General features: G+C 34.8%; 1 protein-coding gene across 40 annotated transcripts in view; it reads right to left on the reverse strand.

The window, feature by feature from the left end:
- The window catches only part of FOXP1 (forkhead box P1), a 639457-nt gene that overhangs the window by 48584 nt on the left and 569068 nt on the right, over positions 1–21805 (reverse strand). For all 40 annotated transcript variants that reach the window (XM_087923662.1, XM_026722283.2, XM_087923674.1 and 37 more), the window contains one exon: positions 2911–3015. In XM_087923662.1, the coding sequence (XP_087779788.1) occupies positions 2911–3015 (105 nt within the window). The remainder of the gene's footprint in view (positions 1–2910; positions 3016–21805) is intronic.

Below are 21805 nucleotides of genomic sequence, written 5' to 3' on the forward strand. Positions count from 1 at the left end.
AAATACTTCTCCTTGAACTAAAACAGTCCATTTTGACAGCTGATTTTCTTTCTTTGAAAGCATGCAGCACATTAAAATAAATACTTATATAGGTGGGGAAAAAATCTTCAATATCCTGGACTGTGTTAAAAAAGATCCTGTTGGATTTATATTTGTTTAATAAGAGATTTCCTGGATGGATAATATCCACACAAACAATTAGATGTAGGGGGAAAATGGCACTTATTTAAAATTTGAACTATGAGTAGGATATTTATAAAGGACTGGACAGAAAATGGAGTTTCAAAAATCCAACAAATCTATTTCCATTAAACAACATCGTCCATATTTATATTTTAGTTTTGCTGAACTTACTTAATGGCTGTACCCTCACTGTAATCTTTTAGTCCTGATTCAAAATGAAAAAAATTCTAAATAGAACAAGAAAGTCATTGCTATAATAATAATTCCCAGCTTAAGAAGTCACAATCTTGTATGAAACTTGTTGCTAATCCTAGTACCACCAAATGATCTCATCTTTCATTCTGGCTGGATTCCAACATACAATTTCATCAACCCAGGTACCACAGGTGATAAAACTCATTTTTCCCTAAAGAGACAGCTAAAAAGTACAGTTATACATTTATGAAGTACCAGCAATCAAAATTATGGATTTTTCTAAAAGGTTTTTAACTACTTTTATTGAAAGGAAAATTGCTGTCTCAGACTTTTTTGACACTATTACTAATAATAAATTTTACCATTTATACATAGCAATAATGTGGAAGATGGTGTCAGTAAAAAAGTATGAAACAAAGATGATCACTATCTCTTAAGTAATTCCTTCTAATCAGATACCGGAAATGAACCTTAAGAGACATAAACCAAAAATCAAAAATTCTCATTGATTGCAAACAACAGGGCTGGTTCCAAGAGTATACAACATAAAACGAAAGATATATTGTATATATAATAGTTATCTGTTCATCTACGAAATTGACCAAATGAATTAGCACAATGATCACAAACTCTGTTGTTCTACAAAAATAACACACTATAAAATTATCTGTAACAACACCTCTGGATCTTTTCCCTCTAAACTTTTGTTCAGAATATTATAGAGATCACTAGAGGGCAGTGTGGTATTTAGACCACTCTGACCTTTGTAAGTGATGCAACTATTACTTAGGTCTTGAACTTTACTACAATGTCAGCAAGGTTAATCAGGATGCTGTAAAATCTATGACATTAAAAACTGAATCCCAATTTAACATGTTCCACATACTAGGGGATAGAATGAATTAATATTTTGTTGATTGTATAATTATGTCAATCAACTTTCCTACGTATTTGTTGCCTGCCAGCATTTAAAAGGGGATGAATAAGAAAAAAATCTCACCTTTAGCTAGTGGTCAGTTTGCAAAATAAACTAGGAAAGACCGTGTGTATGAAATAAGCAATTGTATATACCTTTGGAAGTTTCCATCCCTGCGTCTTTTTCTTCTAATGTTGAACAATTTTAACCTTGATGTAGTTCAATTAAGCTTAAAGATAACTTCAGTTTAAAACTTTCTGATCTGCAGACAGCAGTCATTAGTGCATTTGAAGCAAGTTCTGGTTTCCAGCTTTCTTTAAACAGGTATCCTTATACGTACTTTTCTCCTCTCAAACCACAAGCATAGTTTCTGGAATTTCATGTGGAAGTGCTTAAGGGGTTGAAAGTTAACACCTTTGTGAGCTGAGTAGCCTTGCAGTTGCTGCTAAACAAAAGCCTCTTTTAGAAGCTTTCCTGAAATGTTTTCTTAACATGTTCCAAGTAGTTTTAGGCAAGCAACTAAAGTAAACAAGATGTTACCATGATAAAAACACTTGTGAAAACATTGCAGTGTGTGCCTAAAATGTTTCTTTCACACAAGCATTCCTTAGTTTTACCAGCAAGCTTCCATCTTTAATTCATAAAGGATTTAATTTTTAAATGTTATTTTTTATAACTGTTACTGTTCCTACCAAACTTTGCAGAATTACAAGTCCCAAACTATCATGATTATATGTTGGTAACAAAGCTTACTTCCTTTTGTAAAAAAGTGGTCTTAGTATATTTGTGTATATATGTATCACACAGTATTACGTGTATTACTATCCTTCCAAAAGAACTGGATTTCTGAAGTTCAGGGTTCAAAAGAGGAATCCTTGATGCTCTCAGGTTGGTTGGTTGCCAATGTTTCATTATCCAATTAGCTTAACATCATCAGTGCTGATGATGTTACCTAGTTGGGTAATGAAACATCTACAAGCAAACAACCAAGCTCAGAGAACACCAAGATTTCCACTATTATCCTTCATTTTGAGTTTTTCAGCATCATTTCTGATAGTCTCTGATCCTTGACATTTGGGAAATACACCTATTCAGCCATTATAATGTGAAGCAAAGTTTGCTCTGGAGAGTAGATGGCCTTACTTGATATACCAATAGGGGGGACAAAAATCACAGACAGAAGGGAATGAAAGTATTCAGAATTCCAAAGAAAGTAATTAAACTCACAGTACAACTTGCTGCACCCTCCACTATGAACAAGGGGACTCACATGCTGTAAGTATGTATTTACAATGAGCACTTTTGATGGGAACCCAGTTAGAAAAGCTGGTATATAATACCTCATCCTACAGCTGTACCACATTTAACAATATGGTCCAAAATTCCAATACAAATGTAACACAGCAATACACACATGTACATCCACATGTACACATACTTATTCAGACACAATTGCATGTAGATTAGATTAGATTAGATAGATAGATAGATAGATAGATAGATAGATAGATAGATAGATAGATAGATAGATAGACGGACATACATACATACATACATACGGATTGGATGGGATGGGATGGCATAGCATAGAACAGAACAGAATTAAGAATTCTTACTTTAAAAAAGACTGAAAGTCTTCACATACTGCTTCGCAGCCCGGCCATTTGCATACTCCATGCCCATAAAGCGGATGACTGTGAGAGGGTTCTTCATGGGATAAACTGAAAGAATAATTAAAAGGCAGAAGAGAGGAAACTATTATCATGTGAAACTTTGAATAAGCTTACTTTGGTGTTTGATCAATACAATCCAGTAAATACAAAATACTGAGGAATAAGCAAATCGTTTTGGATCATGAAATATAGGTTTACAAGAGAACATTTCCGAACTTTTTTGAGGAATTGTACGTATCATATCTATGAATCAGAGGTCTTACAAAAAAATTGAAAAAAAGGAAATATACTCCAAGATGCTTAAAAATTGTACCAGAGTAAGACACTTTTATTTGTACCAAAAAAAAAATCTCTGCATCTTTGTCCATAGTTATCAGCCAAATACTGAACTTCTAAAATTTTGATTACATTATGGAAGTCAATAGCATTTTCATGGGTAATAAGAATTATTAATAGATATTTTGGAACAACAATGCTGTCTTCCATAAGTCAAAATAAAAATTAAGGTTGCGGGAGAAGGAATCTGCCTGAACACAAAATGGTCAGATAATTGAATCTATTACATTTATTATTATTCTGAAGTATTTTTTATTCAACTGTGGTATGAGCAAAAATTTTTTTTTTACAATTCTCATAATTTTAAATGACTTTTATATATAAAGAAGCTTTGATTTTTTTTATCTCTACTCCTCTTATTTTTAACAGAAAGCTATACCCAATACTATTAAGATAAGTCAAAGCTTTTTGATTTAAAATATACCCACAAGGACCATCTATACATGTTTCAGTTTTGTTCCTGGAATATTGCCTCTTATATATCAACAATCAGCAGTCCTAGGTCTGAACTATCACAGAGGTATATTTGCCTACAACAGTGGTGGTCCCTACCGCCCACTAGTGGCTGTTCTAGCTTTCGAGGTGGGAGGTAGGGGTCCCCTACTTTACAAATCACCATTACTGTGGAACTGGTGGGCGGTTAGAGAAAATTTTATTACTAATAGAGATACAAAAGTGGGCAGTAGGTATAAAAAGGTTGACTACCCCTGGCCTACAACATTGGCTCAAGATGACTCCAATAACCATTTTGTTATTATTCATTTGCTTTAAACTTCCACTGTAATTCATGCAAAGACTTGATAAACCTTATATTAAGATATTATGAAATATGCTACCATTATAGTTAATAATATTATAGTATTTAGAGTAAGCTATATGGTAGGGGCAACATTCTTTTTTAAAAATTATCAGTCAGTGTGCTAGACTGCAAAGGACATCAGATTTGGACTAGAAAAAGCAGAACTTAAGTCTCTATTCAGTTGCTATTTGGAGTGATTACAATAACTCAGTTTAATATACTTGTGATTAATTAAAAATAATAATAAAGAAGGAAAGGACAGCATACATGCCCTGACTCTACTGGAAACCTGGAATACACACTAATATTAGTGGAACAGCTGTATTTTTGCTGTTTGAACTATAGCAAAGTTGTTAGTAAACAGGATGTTTGGGATGGGATTCTGGAACGTAACAGTAATAGATTGGCTCTGGTGATTTTGTTGGAAGAGCAAACAATGTGAAATACATTTTTAATAACCATTGCTATGGAAATGACTATTTAAAACAAAATAAAAGAGCATTATTGAACAATCTCTGTCTTCTAGAATTAACAGATAGGAATAAGAGGAAAAATGTTAGAAACAAGTGATACTTTTCACAGAAGGCTAAAATTTTGATGAGCACAATATTAATTTAAGTAACTCATTTATGTAAATAAAAATGTATTAAGAACACTGGGGTAAATTTAGGGAAATAAAAAATCTTTTTATAACATGAAGAAAGAGAAGAAAAACTTTTATAACCGATGTTACTCATAATCAGCTCTTCTAAACATTGAATGATTTAATTGGTTTTCTTGTTATCAATTGATTGCCCTATTGAATTATCAGGCCCTTTACGTCAATAAAAATGTGTAGCTATGCTCAGCCCTTGCAACTTTTACATTTTTCTATTATAACCATAAAAACTACAAGTTGCAGTAATTGTAAGGCCAACAACTTACAAATTGTATAATTTTGCCACAATAAGTTATTTATTACTTGTTTTTTTTTAAATATCATTAATGGCATTCTGCACGAATGCTGGTCATTGCTTTCCAGTATAAATATATATTAACTTTTGGAGAAACATGTACTTATTCATTTATATTTCTGATATTTTCTTATTATCTATCAAAATTAAACTGGAATAACTAGCAGACAACTTTATGTTAAATACTCATTCAAAGAATAAATAGTATATACAATTAAAAAGTTATATTTCTAGTCATACTTTCAAAAATATACTTTGTGGAAATTGTGATTGTTTTGATGGATTTTTGTTAGACACTGATAATTTCCATGTCTGCCTTACAAATCTACATTGAAAGGAAGGAAGGAAGGAAGGAAGGAAGGAAGGAAGGAAGGAAGGAAGGAAGGAAGGAAGGAAACCAGAGACAGATAAACAGAAGAAATATATCCATCACATCCTAAATGAAAAATTGAGAATAACTGGATGCAGATTATAACTCAAGTGATGATGCTCCCACAACTTCTGAAGGCAAGCTGTTCCATTGGTTGATTGTTTTCACTGTCAGAAAAATTCTCCTTATTTCCAGGTTAAATTTCTCCTTGTTCGGTTTCCATCCATTATTCCTTGTCTGGCCTACAGGTATTTTAGAAAATAGCTTAACCCCTTCCTCTCTGTGGTAGCCCTTCATATATTGAAACACTGCTATCATGTTTCCCCTGGTTCTTCTCTTCACTAGACTATCCAGGCCCAGTTCCTGCAACCGTTCATTCTATGTTTTAGTCTCCAGTCCCCTAATCATCCTGATTGCTCTTCTCCGCACACTTTCTAGAATCTCAACATCTTTTTTATAGTGTGGTGACCAAAACTGGATGCAGTATTCTAGGTGTGGTCTTACTAAGGCTTTATAGAGTGGTATTAGTACCTCACTTGATCTTCATTATATCCCTCTGTTAATGCAATTTAGGATTGCATTGGCTTTTTTGGCTGCTGCTGCACATTGCTGACTCATATTTAGCTGGTTGTCCACTAAGACTCCAACATCCTTCTCACAGTTACTGCTATTAAACCTAATTTCACCCAATCTATGTGTATGCTTTTCGTTTTTCTTGCCTAAGTGTAGGACTTTACTTTTCTCTACATTGAATTTCATTTTGTTAGATAGGGCCCAGTGTTCTAGTCTGTCAAGATCCATCTGTATCTTGAGCCTATCTTCTTGGGTGTTAGCTATTCCTGCCACTTTAGTATCATCTGCAAATTTGGTAAGTCCCCCTTCTATTCCCTCATCTAAGTCATTTATGAAGCTATTGAAGAATACTGGCCTAAGACGGAACCTTAGGAACTGGCCAATGTAGATTTCTTGGCAGCAGTATGGAAATGGCTTCCAAATGCTTTGTTTTGATTTTTGATTACCCAGTCCAGTCTATGTCGTAAAGATTTCCTGGTGCTTTCCCAAACAAGTACCAAACACATCACACTTGTTTCTCCAAATGCCTTCAAACACGGGGAACATGCAACAATTGACTGTATTATATTGTGACAAAATTGCACCAAGATTTCTTTTTACAGATACCGTATTTATCGGCGTATAACACGCACAGGCGTATAACACGCATCTTCATTTTAAGAGGGAAATTTCAGGAAAAAAATAATAATATGCGGCGGGCGCAGCGCTGACATCACGTCACGATGCTGCGCCGCCGCTTAGGCACTATTGGGAACGGGATCCCTTAAAGAGGATTCCGCTCCCTGGACATCGGCGTATAACACGCATACATCATTTGCCCCCTATTTTCAGGGGGAAAAAGTGCGTGTTATACGCCGATAAATACGGTAGTTCTCAACTTACAATAGTACATTTAGTGACCTTTCAAAGTAACAATGACACAGAAAAAAGTGACTTATGGCTATTTTTTACACTTATAAGTGTTGTAACATCCCCATGGTCATGTGATTTACATTCGGATACTTGACAACTGACTCAAATTTATGATGGTTACAGTGTCCCAGAGCCACATGATCCTCTTTTGTGACCTTCTGTCAATAGGGAAACCAGATTCACTTAACAATTGTGTTACTAGTTTTATAACTGCAGTGATTCACTAAACAAATGTGGCAAGAGAAGTCATAAAATGGGGCAAAACTCACTTAACAAATGTCTCACTTAACATAAATTTTGGGCTCAACTGTGGTTGTAAGTTGAAGACTACCCATACTGTCTTTAAGGAATCATAACAGAAAATAATCATCCACTAAGATTGATGTAGATGACATGCCTATTCAAACATATACATGCAATGGCAAACAACAACTTCCAGTCCATATAATGGAACAACTTTTGCTAGGGTCAAATTCAATTATAGATGCATATCTGCTCTGAAGTGACAGGAAGAGATAGCATTATTAGATACTATCTTTATTGGATCTCAATTCTTTATAGGATTTGTGTTCTTTTATAAAATATAAAAAGATGGATATTCCTGTTTAAATGGGAGGTACAGAATTAGAATTGTAACTGTGAATTCTGTTCTTAAGAGATCTATATAAATATAAAATCTGTGTAATATTTTATTATGGATTCAAACTAATCCCATTTTTTTAACAGGAAAGGTAAGTTTACTCCTGTAAACTCTTGCTAAAATAGTAGACATGTCTGGACAACATACTGGAATTCAGTCAGTTTATCAAGATATAGGGTACAATTACACTGCAGAAGTTCTCTTCTTATAATGTAATGAAAAAATTATATCCTTAACATTTGAACAAAGAATAATTTCATCATTATAAACTGAATCATACTGAATATACTAATCCACAGAATAGCAATTCTACATATACTTAGTACTCCGCTGGGTTACTTGACATTCTATTTAGATTATCAGAAATGAGTAATACAACAGTGTTACTGAATAAACATGTTTTCTTATCCATTTTGTTTTCTTAGTTTAATTATCATAAGTTTCATGACAGGGAGGCCAATCTAACAGAAATTCCTATTCTACCATAACTGGTTAACTGATGCCCTTGTAAGATAATTAAGTCATCACAGAGGCCTTACTCACCCCTATTCAGATTCAAGCATCATCAATGTCTTGAGAATATCAAGAAACTGGTTCTTTGTCTTCTAAAAGAGTTATGCTCTTGCAGAACACATAGATATGTATTTTGTAGAGAGATATCTGGTTCCAGACTTCTTTTTCTAATGTTCTACATTGGACTAACAGCAAGGAACATCTTTTACTGGACTTGCCTGAGTTAACAGCTGTATGGACATGGAAAGAATCCAATATACTTGTCAGCCTTCCCAAATAAGACAGACAGGAAATATGATTAGATGAACTAACTCTATTTGTAAAGCTACATTAACAGAATCTTGCTAGTTTAAAGGCACCAACTTCCTGCCACCACTTTTAACTGTCTGATCAGTTAGGATGGGTCCTTCCTAAGTTTCTTTCTCTGATCATTAACCCATTGGGGCCTCCTCCTTCTCATGTCTGATTGTTTCCTAGGCAGCATCTTTTTCTCTTGTCCCCCAAGGTCATCCACACATTCCATTATAACACTGGATAGCATTAGATTCACGCATGCTAATTTAAGTGGACATGCAAACTTTAATCATTTAATCAATTTATAAGCTGCTTCAAAGGTTGCAGCATCTTTAGACATCACAGAATCACAAATTAATACAATATAAAACACAACAGAATGAAAATAGTAACAATGCAAATATAAAAAAAACACATACTGGGAAAGCAAGCAAACAACCTACAAACAGTGAAAGATGGTCAGATAAGTATATTGGTCTAGAACCACGAAGGACTTTGTCACAATCATCTTACAAAGTTTCAAACAGCAGTCATTACCACCCCCTCCACTCCACTTTTTTGTTAAGATGACTGTGTATTGCCCCACATATCATCCATGAAAGCCAGTGGTGTAATTTGGTAGTTGCTTCACTAGAACTAAGATTTTGCTGAGTCTAACACAAACCACATGGCACAACAGTCTTCGATGTGCAGCATGTAAACAAACAGAACTCATAAAAGCCCACGGCACTTGGAATTCTGGTCCTACACAGTTAAGAATAGAGAATGCTTGAGGGTCAGTTGGACATGCCAGAAATATTTGCTTGGTTCATATTTAATGAATCTGAAATTTCTGAATCGAAAGGACAAGCAAAATGTAGTTATTAGTCTTCTATATTACAATTCACCTAATTTTGTAATGCAGTTTCAAAACAACTGAAATGTACATAGTCATACAAAAACATGTAAAGGATTATTAATGAAAACACTTGCAAAAATCTGCATAGCCTGCAAAATTGAGTAAAGGGAAAAAAAACATTTGCAGAAATACACCAAAATGTGTATTCATTTGGCAAGACCTCTAGAAAACTACATGACATTAAAATAGTTTGGAATAAATAAAAATAATTAGGACAAATAGAAAAGGATACATTTGGTCATAATGGAAATCAAATATATCATGCCTTAGTATTACATGCAAGACACATAATAAGGAGCAGAAATTATAGCTGCTAACAACATAAAGAATAGGTAGCATCATTTTCACAATAATAATAAGAAAAATGATATTTTTCTATGCCACAGTCTTCAATAACAATTCAATTCAATAAAACTATATGGGAAATTCTTTTTTCCCATAATGGAAACACTGGACAAAAGTCCAATTTCAAAGTCCAATATATTATTGGTGAATAATAGTATCAACAAATGACAATATATTTCAGAACGCATAAAAAATAATTAGAAAGAACAAAAGACATAAATAAATAAATAAATAAACAAACAAACAAATGCTTTAACATCAAGGTAAGCAATTTATATGGCTATACAAAAGTCTGACACTGAGTGAGGTTCATCAGCCTATAAATCTCAGTTTTCAATTGTATTTTTAAAAAAGAATTGCATTCTCTCCCTTGTAGATGAAATATTAACTTTAAAAAGTAGTTCACGTAGAGCCTTGGGATCTTTTTCCACATTCATTTTGGGGTTCAGTTTGGTAACAACTTTCCTGACTAAGGAATTGGGAAAAAAACCTAAGGATCTGCACAATTATGTGACCTTTGATCTGTCTGGGTAGAATATAGATTTTGGAAGTTTATTAACATAACCCAAATAAATCTGGCAATTGTTAGGATGTATTTTTTTTAGGAAAAAAAATCTGACAATGTGCCAACGACAGATTTTCACCACTTTCTAGGGTATGCCCAATTTCCCCCCTCAAATTCATGCTTGCTCAAGAGGTCAATGGTTATATGTACACTATGTACTGTATCTAATGCTATCAAAATAATGGAAGTTTTGACTGTTCCAAGGACAGGTTCTTACAAACATATTTATCACTTGAGTATAGCATGGAACAGACAAGACAAATTACATTATTCTGACTCACATCATCTCAAAGCAAAATGTTTTTCAACTTATTTCAAACATGCAGCCCCCAATCATTAAGCACACAGCAATCAAGTAGAGAAGATGCAACTCATATACATATCTGCATTAGTCATCTAATCCAGAGGAACAACTACAAGAAAACAAGTAACTGTCAAACAAAATATAGATTTCTTTATGAGTAAGTTCAATTTGCCTTTGCAGCGAATGGTGTCAACAAATAAAAAAATGACCCTCTCTGGACCTGTGATTAACAAACAACACAGAGTGATAAATCTATTGCATCTGCTTTTGAAAATTATCAATACCATGAAACACATCAGATCTGTGTATGTTAGGGAGAAGAAGACCCTGTCCTTCAGTCCTGAAATGCCTCCTACTTCACAGCCTGTTACATAGCATGAAAAGTAAATTCTGCTGAATTAAACAGAAGCCTCTACATAGAGCAAGGATCTTCAAACTTGGCAAGTTTAAGACTTGTGGACTTCAACCCCCAGAATTCCTGAGCTAACATGATTGGATGAGGAATTCTGGGAGTTGAAGTCCACAAGTTTTAAAGCTGTCAAGTTTGAAGACCCCCAACATAGAGGAATGTCTTTTAAACTGCTTGACCCAAACACTGGTCTTGAATAATGTCATTACTCATTACAAAAACCCAGCCTCTGTTGCCTTACACCAGGGGTCTTCAAACTTGACAGCTTTAAGGCTTGTGGACTTCAACTCCCGGAATTCCTCCTCCAGTCATGTTAGCTCAGGAATTCTGAGAATTGAACTTGCCAAGTTTGAAGGCCCTTGCCTTACACGCTTCTCTTGGCAACAGCAACCCCAAACTGGATCCTTGACTCACAAACAACCATTATAAATTGTTCCATTACTCCCAGGATATGTCCAAAGTAGCCCCTTAAGGATAATTACTCCCAATTTAAGAACCACTGATATTGAGAGCAGATATTAAGATCCAGAGGCTGCTACTGTTTACAGTCAAAGCACACATGATAAAAATCAAACTACACTTTGGGATATATGATCATATGTAAACAAAACAACATAGTACACAAAAGTGGCTTCTGCTTTTTTAAAGAAGAATTTTCCCTCTCCCCCCCTCCTCAGGTAGGCTTAAAACTTACAGGAAACTAATTTTTTCATGAGATACTGTATTGTACCACTGCTTTGTGTTTCAATTCCAGTACCTGTATAATTGTCTTTGTTATGTTTTTTTTATCCCTCTATTCAATTCAATTTTCATCAGTATCTAGATATCCAGAATAGATGTCACATTAGAAATACTTTAATGGGCAGATTTAAAGCTCTGGCATTTTTAATCATTTCACTGCTAATTAACAAGAACAATTTCTCTTTTCTTTTCTTTTGAGTGTCTCTTCACGTACTTGCATGCTGTCATCACAACTTCCTTATAGCCTTTATTTTCTAAGGCTCTAGATATTTAATTCCCTTTAATCTTAGCTCATAGTCTTCTCTTCCAATTCTTTTTCATTCTAACTGCTCACTTCAGTATTTGTAGTAGTATTTTTAAACACTTCATCCTCTCTGGTATTACTGGTGTTCTAATTTTTAACAAGAAAAAAATAAAAATGAACAGGAATCTGATTAACATCTATATATCACAAACATAAAAAAATGAGCACAGCTGTATAATTTCACATCTCCCTTCACCTCCAATTGCATTTTCTAAGCTGATGTTTCATTTTATACATGGATTTGATTTTCAGCTTATCAGAATTACACTCTACTTATCTTTGTTAAATTTATTCCTCTCTGCATAGTTCTCTAATTTATGCATAAGAAATTGGATTGATTTGGTATCTTAGGTTCATTTTATTCTAATTAAACAAACACTTTGCTTATTTTTGTCACTGATTCTCATTTATGCTTGTATATATAATTTATTTCTATGATTAAAAAGAGGATGAGGAGGAGGAAGAGGAAGAAGAAGGTAGATGAATCGTTGAGTTCAGTTTTCTTTTAAGTAGGTTTTCTGTGGTAGAACAGGCTATGAAAATCAGAAGAGGAGTTGGTGTGGCTGGCTGTAATTCATAAAATAAAACCATTAAAATAATTGATTTGTATTGACTGTGCATACCACAGTCCTGGAGTCAGGAACATATTTGATATCAGGATACTAACACACACTTAGCTGTGTGTGTGAGTGTGTGTGTGTGTGTGTGTGTGAAAACATCATAATGCCTCTCTGAAGGAGAGAAAAATCAATTCTGTTTGAAAGAACTAATCACTAGACTTAAGAGGTCTTCATTTACTTCACTGGACATGGACAATTATAGGAAAATCTCTAACTTTCAATAGTTGTATAAGGCTCTCAAAGAAGAATGACTTCCCCAGTGTGGAAGGTCCTGGTGATTATCCTAACCTGTTTCAAATTCACATCAGAATGGTTTGCAGGATTGTATCTGTCTTCCATGCTGGCTATTCATGCTGACGGATGAACCTAGGTTTGGGTTCATAAGAGAGAGTCTGACTAGTTTGTCGTTTCTTACTTCTAAAAATGTACTGTTCATGTTAGGAAAGTGACAGATAGTTTAGAGGCTGCTCATTTTCAATACTATATTCTTATCTTAATGGCATTTTGTGCTTAGTGGTTTTTTATTTTTTTGATGAGCATTGCATTATATAGCAGTAGGTGGTTATTTGTCAAACTGAGACCTATATATGATGTTTTTTAGTGCTCCTTTCTTTCTTCAGTGCTTCTTAAAATATTACGCCAGCTACCTATTTGTTTTCCGGCAAAATATGAAGGATTCATTATTACCCTTAATGATACATAAGATTTGCACCCAGGCTACATGAATAAATGTCTCTTTTAAATATTTCTGCCATTCGCTAAGATTGCATGTCAAAGTTTACTTATAATTGTTACAGATTAATCTTGCAGTGATTCAAAATTAAGATAGAGTATGCCGCCCTTTGCTTTGACAGCTACCACTGAAAGTAGCTTTTAAATTATTTATTTTAATTGTTTTTAACGGCTGAATATAACATTTATGTTCTAACACTTCTGATGCTCTCTTTCCTCACAGACACTTTTCCAGGCATCTATATGTTTATGCACTGCAACCACCAGAGACACTTGATATTTGCCAATGTAATGTTCTAAGAAGAAAATAAAGAAAGGATATCTGTTTTGACATGAATCTTAAAAATAATGTATTTCTCATGTTAAGTAAATGAGAACTCTTTCATTATTTTTGCTATTCGTTTACCTCAACTTTACTGCCACTTCTGCCTGTTATATAAATGTATTCAGGGAAAACTTTCCAACCTCTGCATCAGAGGTAGCATTCAGCAGGTTCTGACCAGTTCTGGAGAACCGGTAGCGGAAATTTTGAGTAGTTCAGAGAACTGGCAAATACTACCTCTGACTGGAGATTTTACAGTAACCTTCCCCTGCCACGCCCACCAAGCCACGCCCACAGAACTGGTAGTAAAAATTTTTTGAAACCACCACTGTTCTGCATATGTACCAGATAGCAGCCCACAAGATATACAGGTAGCCCTTGATTTACAACGACAACTGAACCCAAAATTTCTGTTAAGTGAAACATTTGTTAAGTGAGTTTTGCTCCACCTTCCTTGTCGCAGTTGTTAAGTGAATCACTGCAGTTGTTAAATGAGCAATATGGTTCTTAAGTGAATCTGACTTCTCCCATCGACTTCGCTTGTCAGAAGGTTGCAAAAGGGGATCACATGACCACGGGACAGCAATTGTCATAAAGATGAGTCAGTTGCCAAGGGTCTGAATTTTGATCATATGACCAGGAGGATGCTGGTCGTAAGTGTGAAAAAAGGTTGTCATTTTTTTCAGTGCCATTGTAATTTTATGAATGGTCACTAAATGAACTATTGTTAGTTGAGGACTACTGTACTATGTATTATGGGAAACATGCAACAGTTCCAGGTCATGTTGCAAAAAAAGTGGGATTTCCGCAGCAAAAATGCTAGGTAGATTACATCCACAGCTAAACATAAATTGAATTGTTCTGCTTGAAGAAGAGCTAGCATTTTCTCACAATAACAATCATATTTATGGTAACCATAACTTTGCTCATATTGTATTAGAAAAACACTAAGAGAGTAGGGAAAATATATATAGCTGTTCCATTCAAGCAGATTCATGACACGTTTCTTTTATTTGTACTTTATAAAAAGCAACCATATTCCATAGGACACAAGACTGTTTCATCAGGAAAACCAGCTGAAGCACACAGGTACTGTAAATATCATATGCTATTGCAGGTGCTATACTTTCTATTTGTTTGTGTTTATCTAAACAACATAACAAATAATCAGACAAACAGAGAAAACATTTGGCACGATAATGATAGTGTGGGATACAGGGGAAACATCTAGTTTTTTGCTGGTTTCTAAATTTGCAAAATTTCTTGATTCGCATTCTTCATTAAAGAAACTCTTTTCCTTTTGTGTTTCTTGTATTATACTTGGATCTATGCTGCATCATATATCAAGGGTTTAATCACTGGAGATAAGCTATAATTTAGGGATATCAGAATTTAGAACAGAAAAGCCAAATGAAAAGTAAAAATGAAGGCATATTGTCCTTCCAAATTGTCAAACTGAAGCTTGTTTTTGGAATTGCCCATGATTTAAAATAAAACTATCTTTACAGAAGCATAATTGAGATAATGCAGACATTTCAAGCACAAATAAAGAGTAGTGCCTTCTATGGTGAATATAGTTTGGATTCTCTTGTTAAGAATAGCAGCCAACATTTCATTGTATTTTTTTTATAGCAATAGCAATTAGACTTATATATGGCCCCATAGTGCTTTACAGCACTCTCTGGATGATTTTCAATGTTAGCATATTGCCCCCAAGAATCTGGGTCCTCATTTTACTGACCTCAGAAGGAAGGAAGGCTGAGTCAAACCTTGAGCCCATGAGAATCAAACTGCTGGCAATGGAATGCAGAGTTAGCCTGCAACACTGCATTGTAATCACTGTGCCACCACTGTGTCATGAATAATGATGATTTTATTAATTTTATTATTAAAGCTACTAATAAAAAATAACATTTGAGGTTAAGAATAAACATCCTCTCCTGCATTGGAGCAGACATGTTAATGTTTGGGAGATGCTCCTGTCATGTCTACATTTGGCCTCAAACAGAAACCAATTGCCAGACAATCATGATTTGAGGCATTAAAAAAATAAACTGCTATGGTTGCGCAGAGAATCAAATCCAAAGGGTAAAAACGTATTTGGACTGCACCAGGCACAACAGTACTACCTATCAGGAAATTCTTAAAGGAGCCATTTCTTTTGTAGCCTCATACAACTATCGTCAGCAATAGATGCAGAAGCTGGGGAACAGGCACAGTATGGTGTTCCCAACAAGTATTAAGTGTGTTTCTGGGCATGCCGCAAATCACATGTTGCACTTTCAACCTGGATCACTGTACAGTCTTACTGAGTGTTAAGAACTGAAATATTCACATATAGGCAAGAAAGAAAAGAAACAGGAAGACCCTGGAATTAATAGTTATTAGGAATCACCCAGACAACTTGGTTTCTGCAATAAGACCTAACACATGACACATGTGTTGCTGAGAGGTGAAATTTGCTTTTTACACTGCATTGACCACAGCACCCACGGGCACAACTACAACATCTTTCTGTGAATGGAACCAACTGCCAGATGGAGGCAGACACTGAACAAGCTGTACAAGTGCCTGGGGGACTGTCCTATATTAACACCACCTGTGTTGGGGAAAGGTTTGAAGCAGCCTTTAAGGAGCCATCAGAATGTTATTTTTAAAAGTGCATGTGAACAGACACACTGCAAATTGAATTAAAAGAAATGTTGCAGCAAGTGCCTTTATTCCTGAGGCATTTTCTCAGGGATGGATATTTGTGATATTGTTTACACCACCTTGGAAAGCCACCATTACCACGCATAAGCAAGTTCCTATTTTTTGTGGTTTTATTTTTATCGTTCAAATAAGAATGTAATATCATGTTGGAGAGTTCGCTTTTCTTCTTCCAGATGTTTTTGCATAAAGTAATTTTACTGGTATAAGAAATATGGCTACACAAATTGATATTACATTTAAACAGTTACCAGTATCAGTTTTCTTTCACATAACCTTTGTCTGTCTATGTCAAGCCATTACTAATAAATTCACACTTCATGACCAGTCAGAGGCTCATTTCATGCAGACCTGTGGGACAACAGCTTTTTTTTGAAACAGTGCAAGTTGCTATAACGTTTTGCTATTTGCCTGCAAAGCCTTAAGGAAAAGTTTCTCACAACACCCGGAAAGTAACTAAATTAGATGTTAGAAACTGAAGAAGTCCATGAAAAGATACAGAGAGTAAACTGAAAGACAGAAAAGTTTTGCTGTTGAGATTATAGCTTCGTCTTAAATAAATGGACCATGTTTACTTTGCTTAAGGCATATTTGCTTTTAATAGCATTAAAATGTCATTAATCTGCCCATTAATAGAGTTTAATGGGGCTTATAAGTAATGGGGATGGAGGAAGATGTAGGGCAGTGCATCTGGGAAGCACCAAATTGGAGAATATTTTGATTGGTTTAAGACTGTGAGAATTTTTCCACTATTTTCAACAGGAACATACAACCGTTAAATAAATAAATAAATCTTAAATAAATCTTCAGAAGAGTAAATTCTATCTCCAAAGTTTATTTAAAGTATTTCCCATCTTCCTAACATTTGTATTATAAGTAGTACCCATGCTCAATATAGATTTGAAGTTTGGTCCACTTTTTTAATTGATTCACACTTTTGGGATATTCCTAACAAACACAGTGAAAAAGAAACTCAGCCGCATACAAATCAGTATAAATTCACATTTCAGTGTTCCACTGATGTTATTCAGTTGTGCTTAAACAGTTGAATTGGTGAATTGTGCTGACAAAATGTATTATTTCAAGAATAGGGTAGCAAAATATTTCATTTAACTCCAGGCTGTTGGACAGCAATACTTGTTTACAGTTTTGGCTTAGAATTGTATCAAATTTGTGTGTACATATTAACAGTAAGTCATCAGCAACCAGTATGCAAAAAAACTCTTATCAAGTTATATTACAGACAAATGTAACCATTTTGATAGCAAGAAAAGAGTGACATTATAGAAAGCACTAAGATATCTGTCAGCCAGATGGAAGTATAAAACAATACATATGCTAAAATTTGGAAAAATTCTGTTCGGCGTCTGCCAAGAGTAACCCAATCTATTTAAAGTGCTTTTGGATATAGTGCATACAAAATAGTATATAATTGATCGTTATTATATTTGACCAGAAACCAATGAAGCATGCCAATTGAACATTTTTATAATGTCAGGTCAGATTCCAGAGGACCATTGAGTGACAAATCTCACCCTCCCATCCAAAGGACAGTCATGTGATGGAATAAGTAAATGCAGTTAGTTTGCTTAACAATATTTTAAGTTGAAGGATAAGAGAGGCAGGGAACAAAGGGGAGGAAAGATACAAAGGTAAATAATTTTGTAGGAATTTTTAGTATTAGAAAACCTAACTGATTTAAATTCTTCAACATGGACTAGTAAGAAAAAGAATAGGTACATCTAATTCACTGAAGGTCTTCAAAAATGTGATTGCCATATAAAATATAATAAATGCCAATAAGAAAGGATTTAGCTGGTCAAAATTACCAATAAGGTAGAAAAAAATCCTACATTTAGGGGAAAAAAACAAAGCAAAAGACAATTTCATCATTTTAAAGTAGGTAGGTGTCTAATTCCTATGAAAAAAATGGAAATTAATAGAATTAATTTATTAATGTGAATGAATGTGACATTTATTACACTTTTGCAAAATAAAATCTGGATAGTAAATTGTCACAGAAAGTGGCTGCCAGTATTAGTGAATGTTATTTTACTGTAATTTTTCTAAAAAATGATGGAAAAGATGACTTTCTTGTGGTTATGTTTCAAAAAAAGAAAGAAAAAGAAAAACCCAAGGAAAATATTATTAACTGCTCTTTTTTCAATCACAAGATATCAAGATATCAAAGGCTATTGTATATCATTTTTTTGATGATGTTTCCAGAGGTGTCTCCATATATTGAATGACAATCCTTGGTTGTATAAACAGAGGAAGAGAACCAAAATCATGTAAAATTTTAGTACTGCTTTATAAATCCGTAGTAAGATCACACCTGGAATACTGCATCCAGTTTTGGTCACCACATTACAAAAAAGATGTTCAAACTTTAGAAAAAGTGCAAAGAAGAGCTAAGAGCTAACTAAGCTGATTAAAGGCCTGGAGACAAAAACCTCTGAAGAACAGTTGCAGGAATTGGATAGGGCCAGTCTAGCAAAAAGAAGGACTAGGGTAACATGATAGCAGTATTCCAGTATTTGAGGGGGTGCCACAAAGAAGGGCGGGGGCAACTTACCTGTATTTCCCCATGTATAAGCACCCCCTTTGTATAAGCCACCCCCCCAATTTTTGGACTGTGAAGTTTTGAAAAAAATATTTTATTAGAGAAACAAGTTATGAAGAAAGAAAATTTACAAAGAAACAAAATTCGACGTCTAGATCTACAACTTCGGTCATGACGCCGAAAGCGGTGCGGGCGACGCTAGCAATCTACGCATCGGAACGAGAGTAGGAACGAAGCATTCAGGCCGATGCCTAGCGTATGCATTTCTATCGCATACTCGCACTCGTAATCGTATCATCACGTACAATTTTTACAAAAAAGTATAGCATACTGCTGGAAAACCAGTTTATTCCTACTTTATTATTTTATGCATTTTTCACGTATAAAAAGTGTACCTGCTTTGTATATGCCACCCCCCTACTTTTTGGGCTTGAAAATTTTGGAAAAAGGGGGTGGCTTATACATGGGGAAATATGGTATTTTCCAAAGCACTGGAAGGCAAGACGAGAAACAATGAATGGAAACTAATCAAGGAAAGAAACAACCTGGAATTAAGGAGAAACTTCCTAACAGTGAGGACAGCTTGTCTTCAGAAGTTGCAGGTGCTTCATCACTGCAGGTTTTTAAGAAAGGACTAAACAGCCACCTATCTGAAATGGCATAGAGATCTCCTGCTGGGGTTGGATTAGAAGACCTCCAAGGTCCCTTCCAGCTCTATTCTGACTGATTACTTCTGAAAAAAATTCACTTAACTTGCATCTTATTGGTACGGATAGGTAAGCAAAGGGCATTGATTTTACATCCGTGTGGAAAACTTAAAAAAATTACAGTTCCTCAACTTATGTAGGAGAAGATGGAGAACAATCTCTATCTCCTTTTGCCTAGAAAACTGTACCTTTCAGTGCATGGACAAAAATGTTCCATGCAGGTCAAGGTACAGAGTCATTAGTCATTGCCTAGTCATGCACGTAGCAGTTTCAGTATCAGTGTTGAACAAATAAAAAGCCCTGTGCCAGATACCAGAAGTCATAAGACTATATCTAGCCCATAGACATAGGTTCCTTACTCCTACTTACACAGGTTTCTTTTAAAAGAGCTTAGAAAACTTTTCAAATCCATCTGAGATCTTTGGAATTGTCTATTTCTTTCCTTGTGGAATGTTTCCACTACGTCTCAGTAGACTAAAAAGGCAAACGTAAAGGAAAAAAAATCAAGATGTAAAGGCAATATTTTCCTATAATACACAAATGTCCTTTCCTACTATTTGCTGATCTCATCTCTCCAAATAATTGACTAGGAGAAAATGTCCTAAAAGAGCAAAACCCGGATCTAGAAGGATAAATCTGGGGATCTGGAATGAGAAGACCTTTTACCTTTACATTAATGATGCAGGGTTACCACTTTTACATAGTAACACAACACAGATAGAAGAAACTTTAAGATGGTCACCAAACAGCCCAGAAACATTTTTAAATGAATAACTGGATCCACGTGGTTTGATCTGGTTTTCTATCCCACTGAAACAAATAATAGCTTGTCTTCTGAACCGTTTTATTAAATATTTCATATAGAAATGAAAGTGTTTTCAAATGTTGCTGAGATGACACCTCTTGCAAGTGATCCCCATATGTACACTGCTGGGGAAAGTGTAAATTAGTTATTTGATTGTACCACAGTCGAAGTAATGAGTCCCCCAAAAAAAATCCCTTTAACATTGTTTCAGTGGTAATTACCCTGTCTAACTATTTTGTTCAAACCATTGTAAATAAAGGCACAATCAGTACATCAGAGACTGACCTATTCCAGGGATTGAAGATACATTACAACCAAATGGCAGTAAGACCTCACTGTGTTATTTTTCAAGTATGTTCATTAAACATGTGGTCCTGAAAGCTATTCCCTGGCAAATATTATCACTTAAGGGCTTTGGAATTTGATTTAACCCAATAGAATTATAAACTTTATTGAATCCTTGTTACTGGAACACTTCTCAACAGTCTATTTCAAGCTTTACTGTCGGCATTACACAGCTGGTTCAAAGGAACTTACCATATTTTATTCCATCTTTGTTGTGGTCTGGTAGAGGACCCTTTTTTTAAAAAAAACTAAACTGTTATGAGAAGTTTTACACGCATATTTATTGTTGAAAAAATAGCTGTGAGCTTAAAGAAGAGTCCTGCTATATTAAACTGAATATCCTCCATCTAGTCCAGTGAACTTATGAAGTGTTGAGCTGAATGTTTGCTGCCCTTTAATTCATAAAGGAAGGGACACATCAAAAGGGAACAGGTAAGAATTCTATTCAAATTCTCAGTGCGAGGATGTCAAACTCATGTCGTCACAGCAGCGTCATGTGACATATCAGGACTTTTCCCCCTTTCGCTAAACTGGGCATGGGCGTGGCCAGCGTGTGATGCATCCGGCCCGTGGGCCAGGAGTTTGACAGCCCTGCCTCAGTGGAAGAAGAAGCAGGCTTACTTATTATCCTTTTTCTTTAACTTTTAAAATATACTTTCTCCATTCACTTTAATTAGAAAAAACTAGTTGTAAATTCTTTTCTCAACTTTGCAGCTAATTTCAGCTCTCTACCCAAAGCCAGGATAGAAACCAAAGCTGATATCTATGAAATGATTTGCTAATGACTGTAGAATACTGAAGACTGCAACTTGATATGTTAGAAAGCAAATGGCTCAAGAGTATAAATTATCAATTGAAAGGAAAGGAAAATGTTATGTGAAACTAAGAGAAAGGTGGAAAGATGAATAAATATCTGATTCTGAGAAGTGGAATTTATGCATAAACATGCACACACAGAGAGAAGTTAGGTTTATAGGTTTAATTAATGTTAAAGGGGTAATATGTATGTCAGAAAGCATGAATTGATGCCATCTAGGTCATGGATATATATATATGAATATACAAATCCATAGAATGGT

This window comes from Pseudonaja textilis, chromosome 2, assembly GCF_049901715.1.
Source record: "Pseudonaja textilis isolate UNSWEBS1 chromosome 2, rPseTex1.2, whole genome shotgun sequence".
Lineage (NCBI taxonomy): Eukaryota > Metazoa > Chordata > Lepidosauria > Squamata > Elapidae > Pseudonaja > Pseudonaja textilis.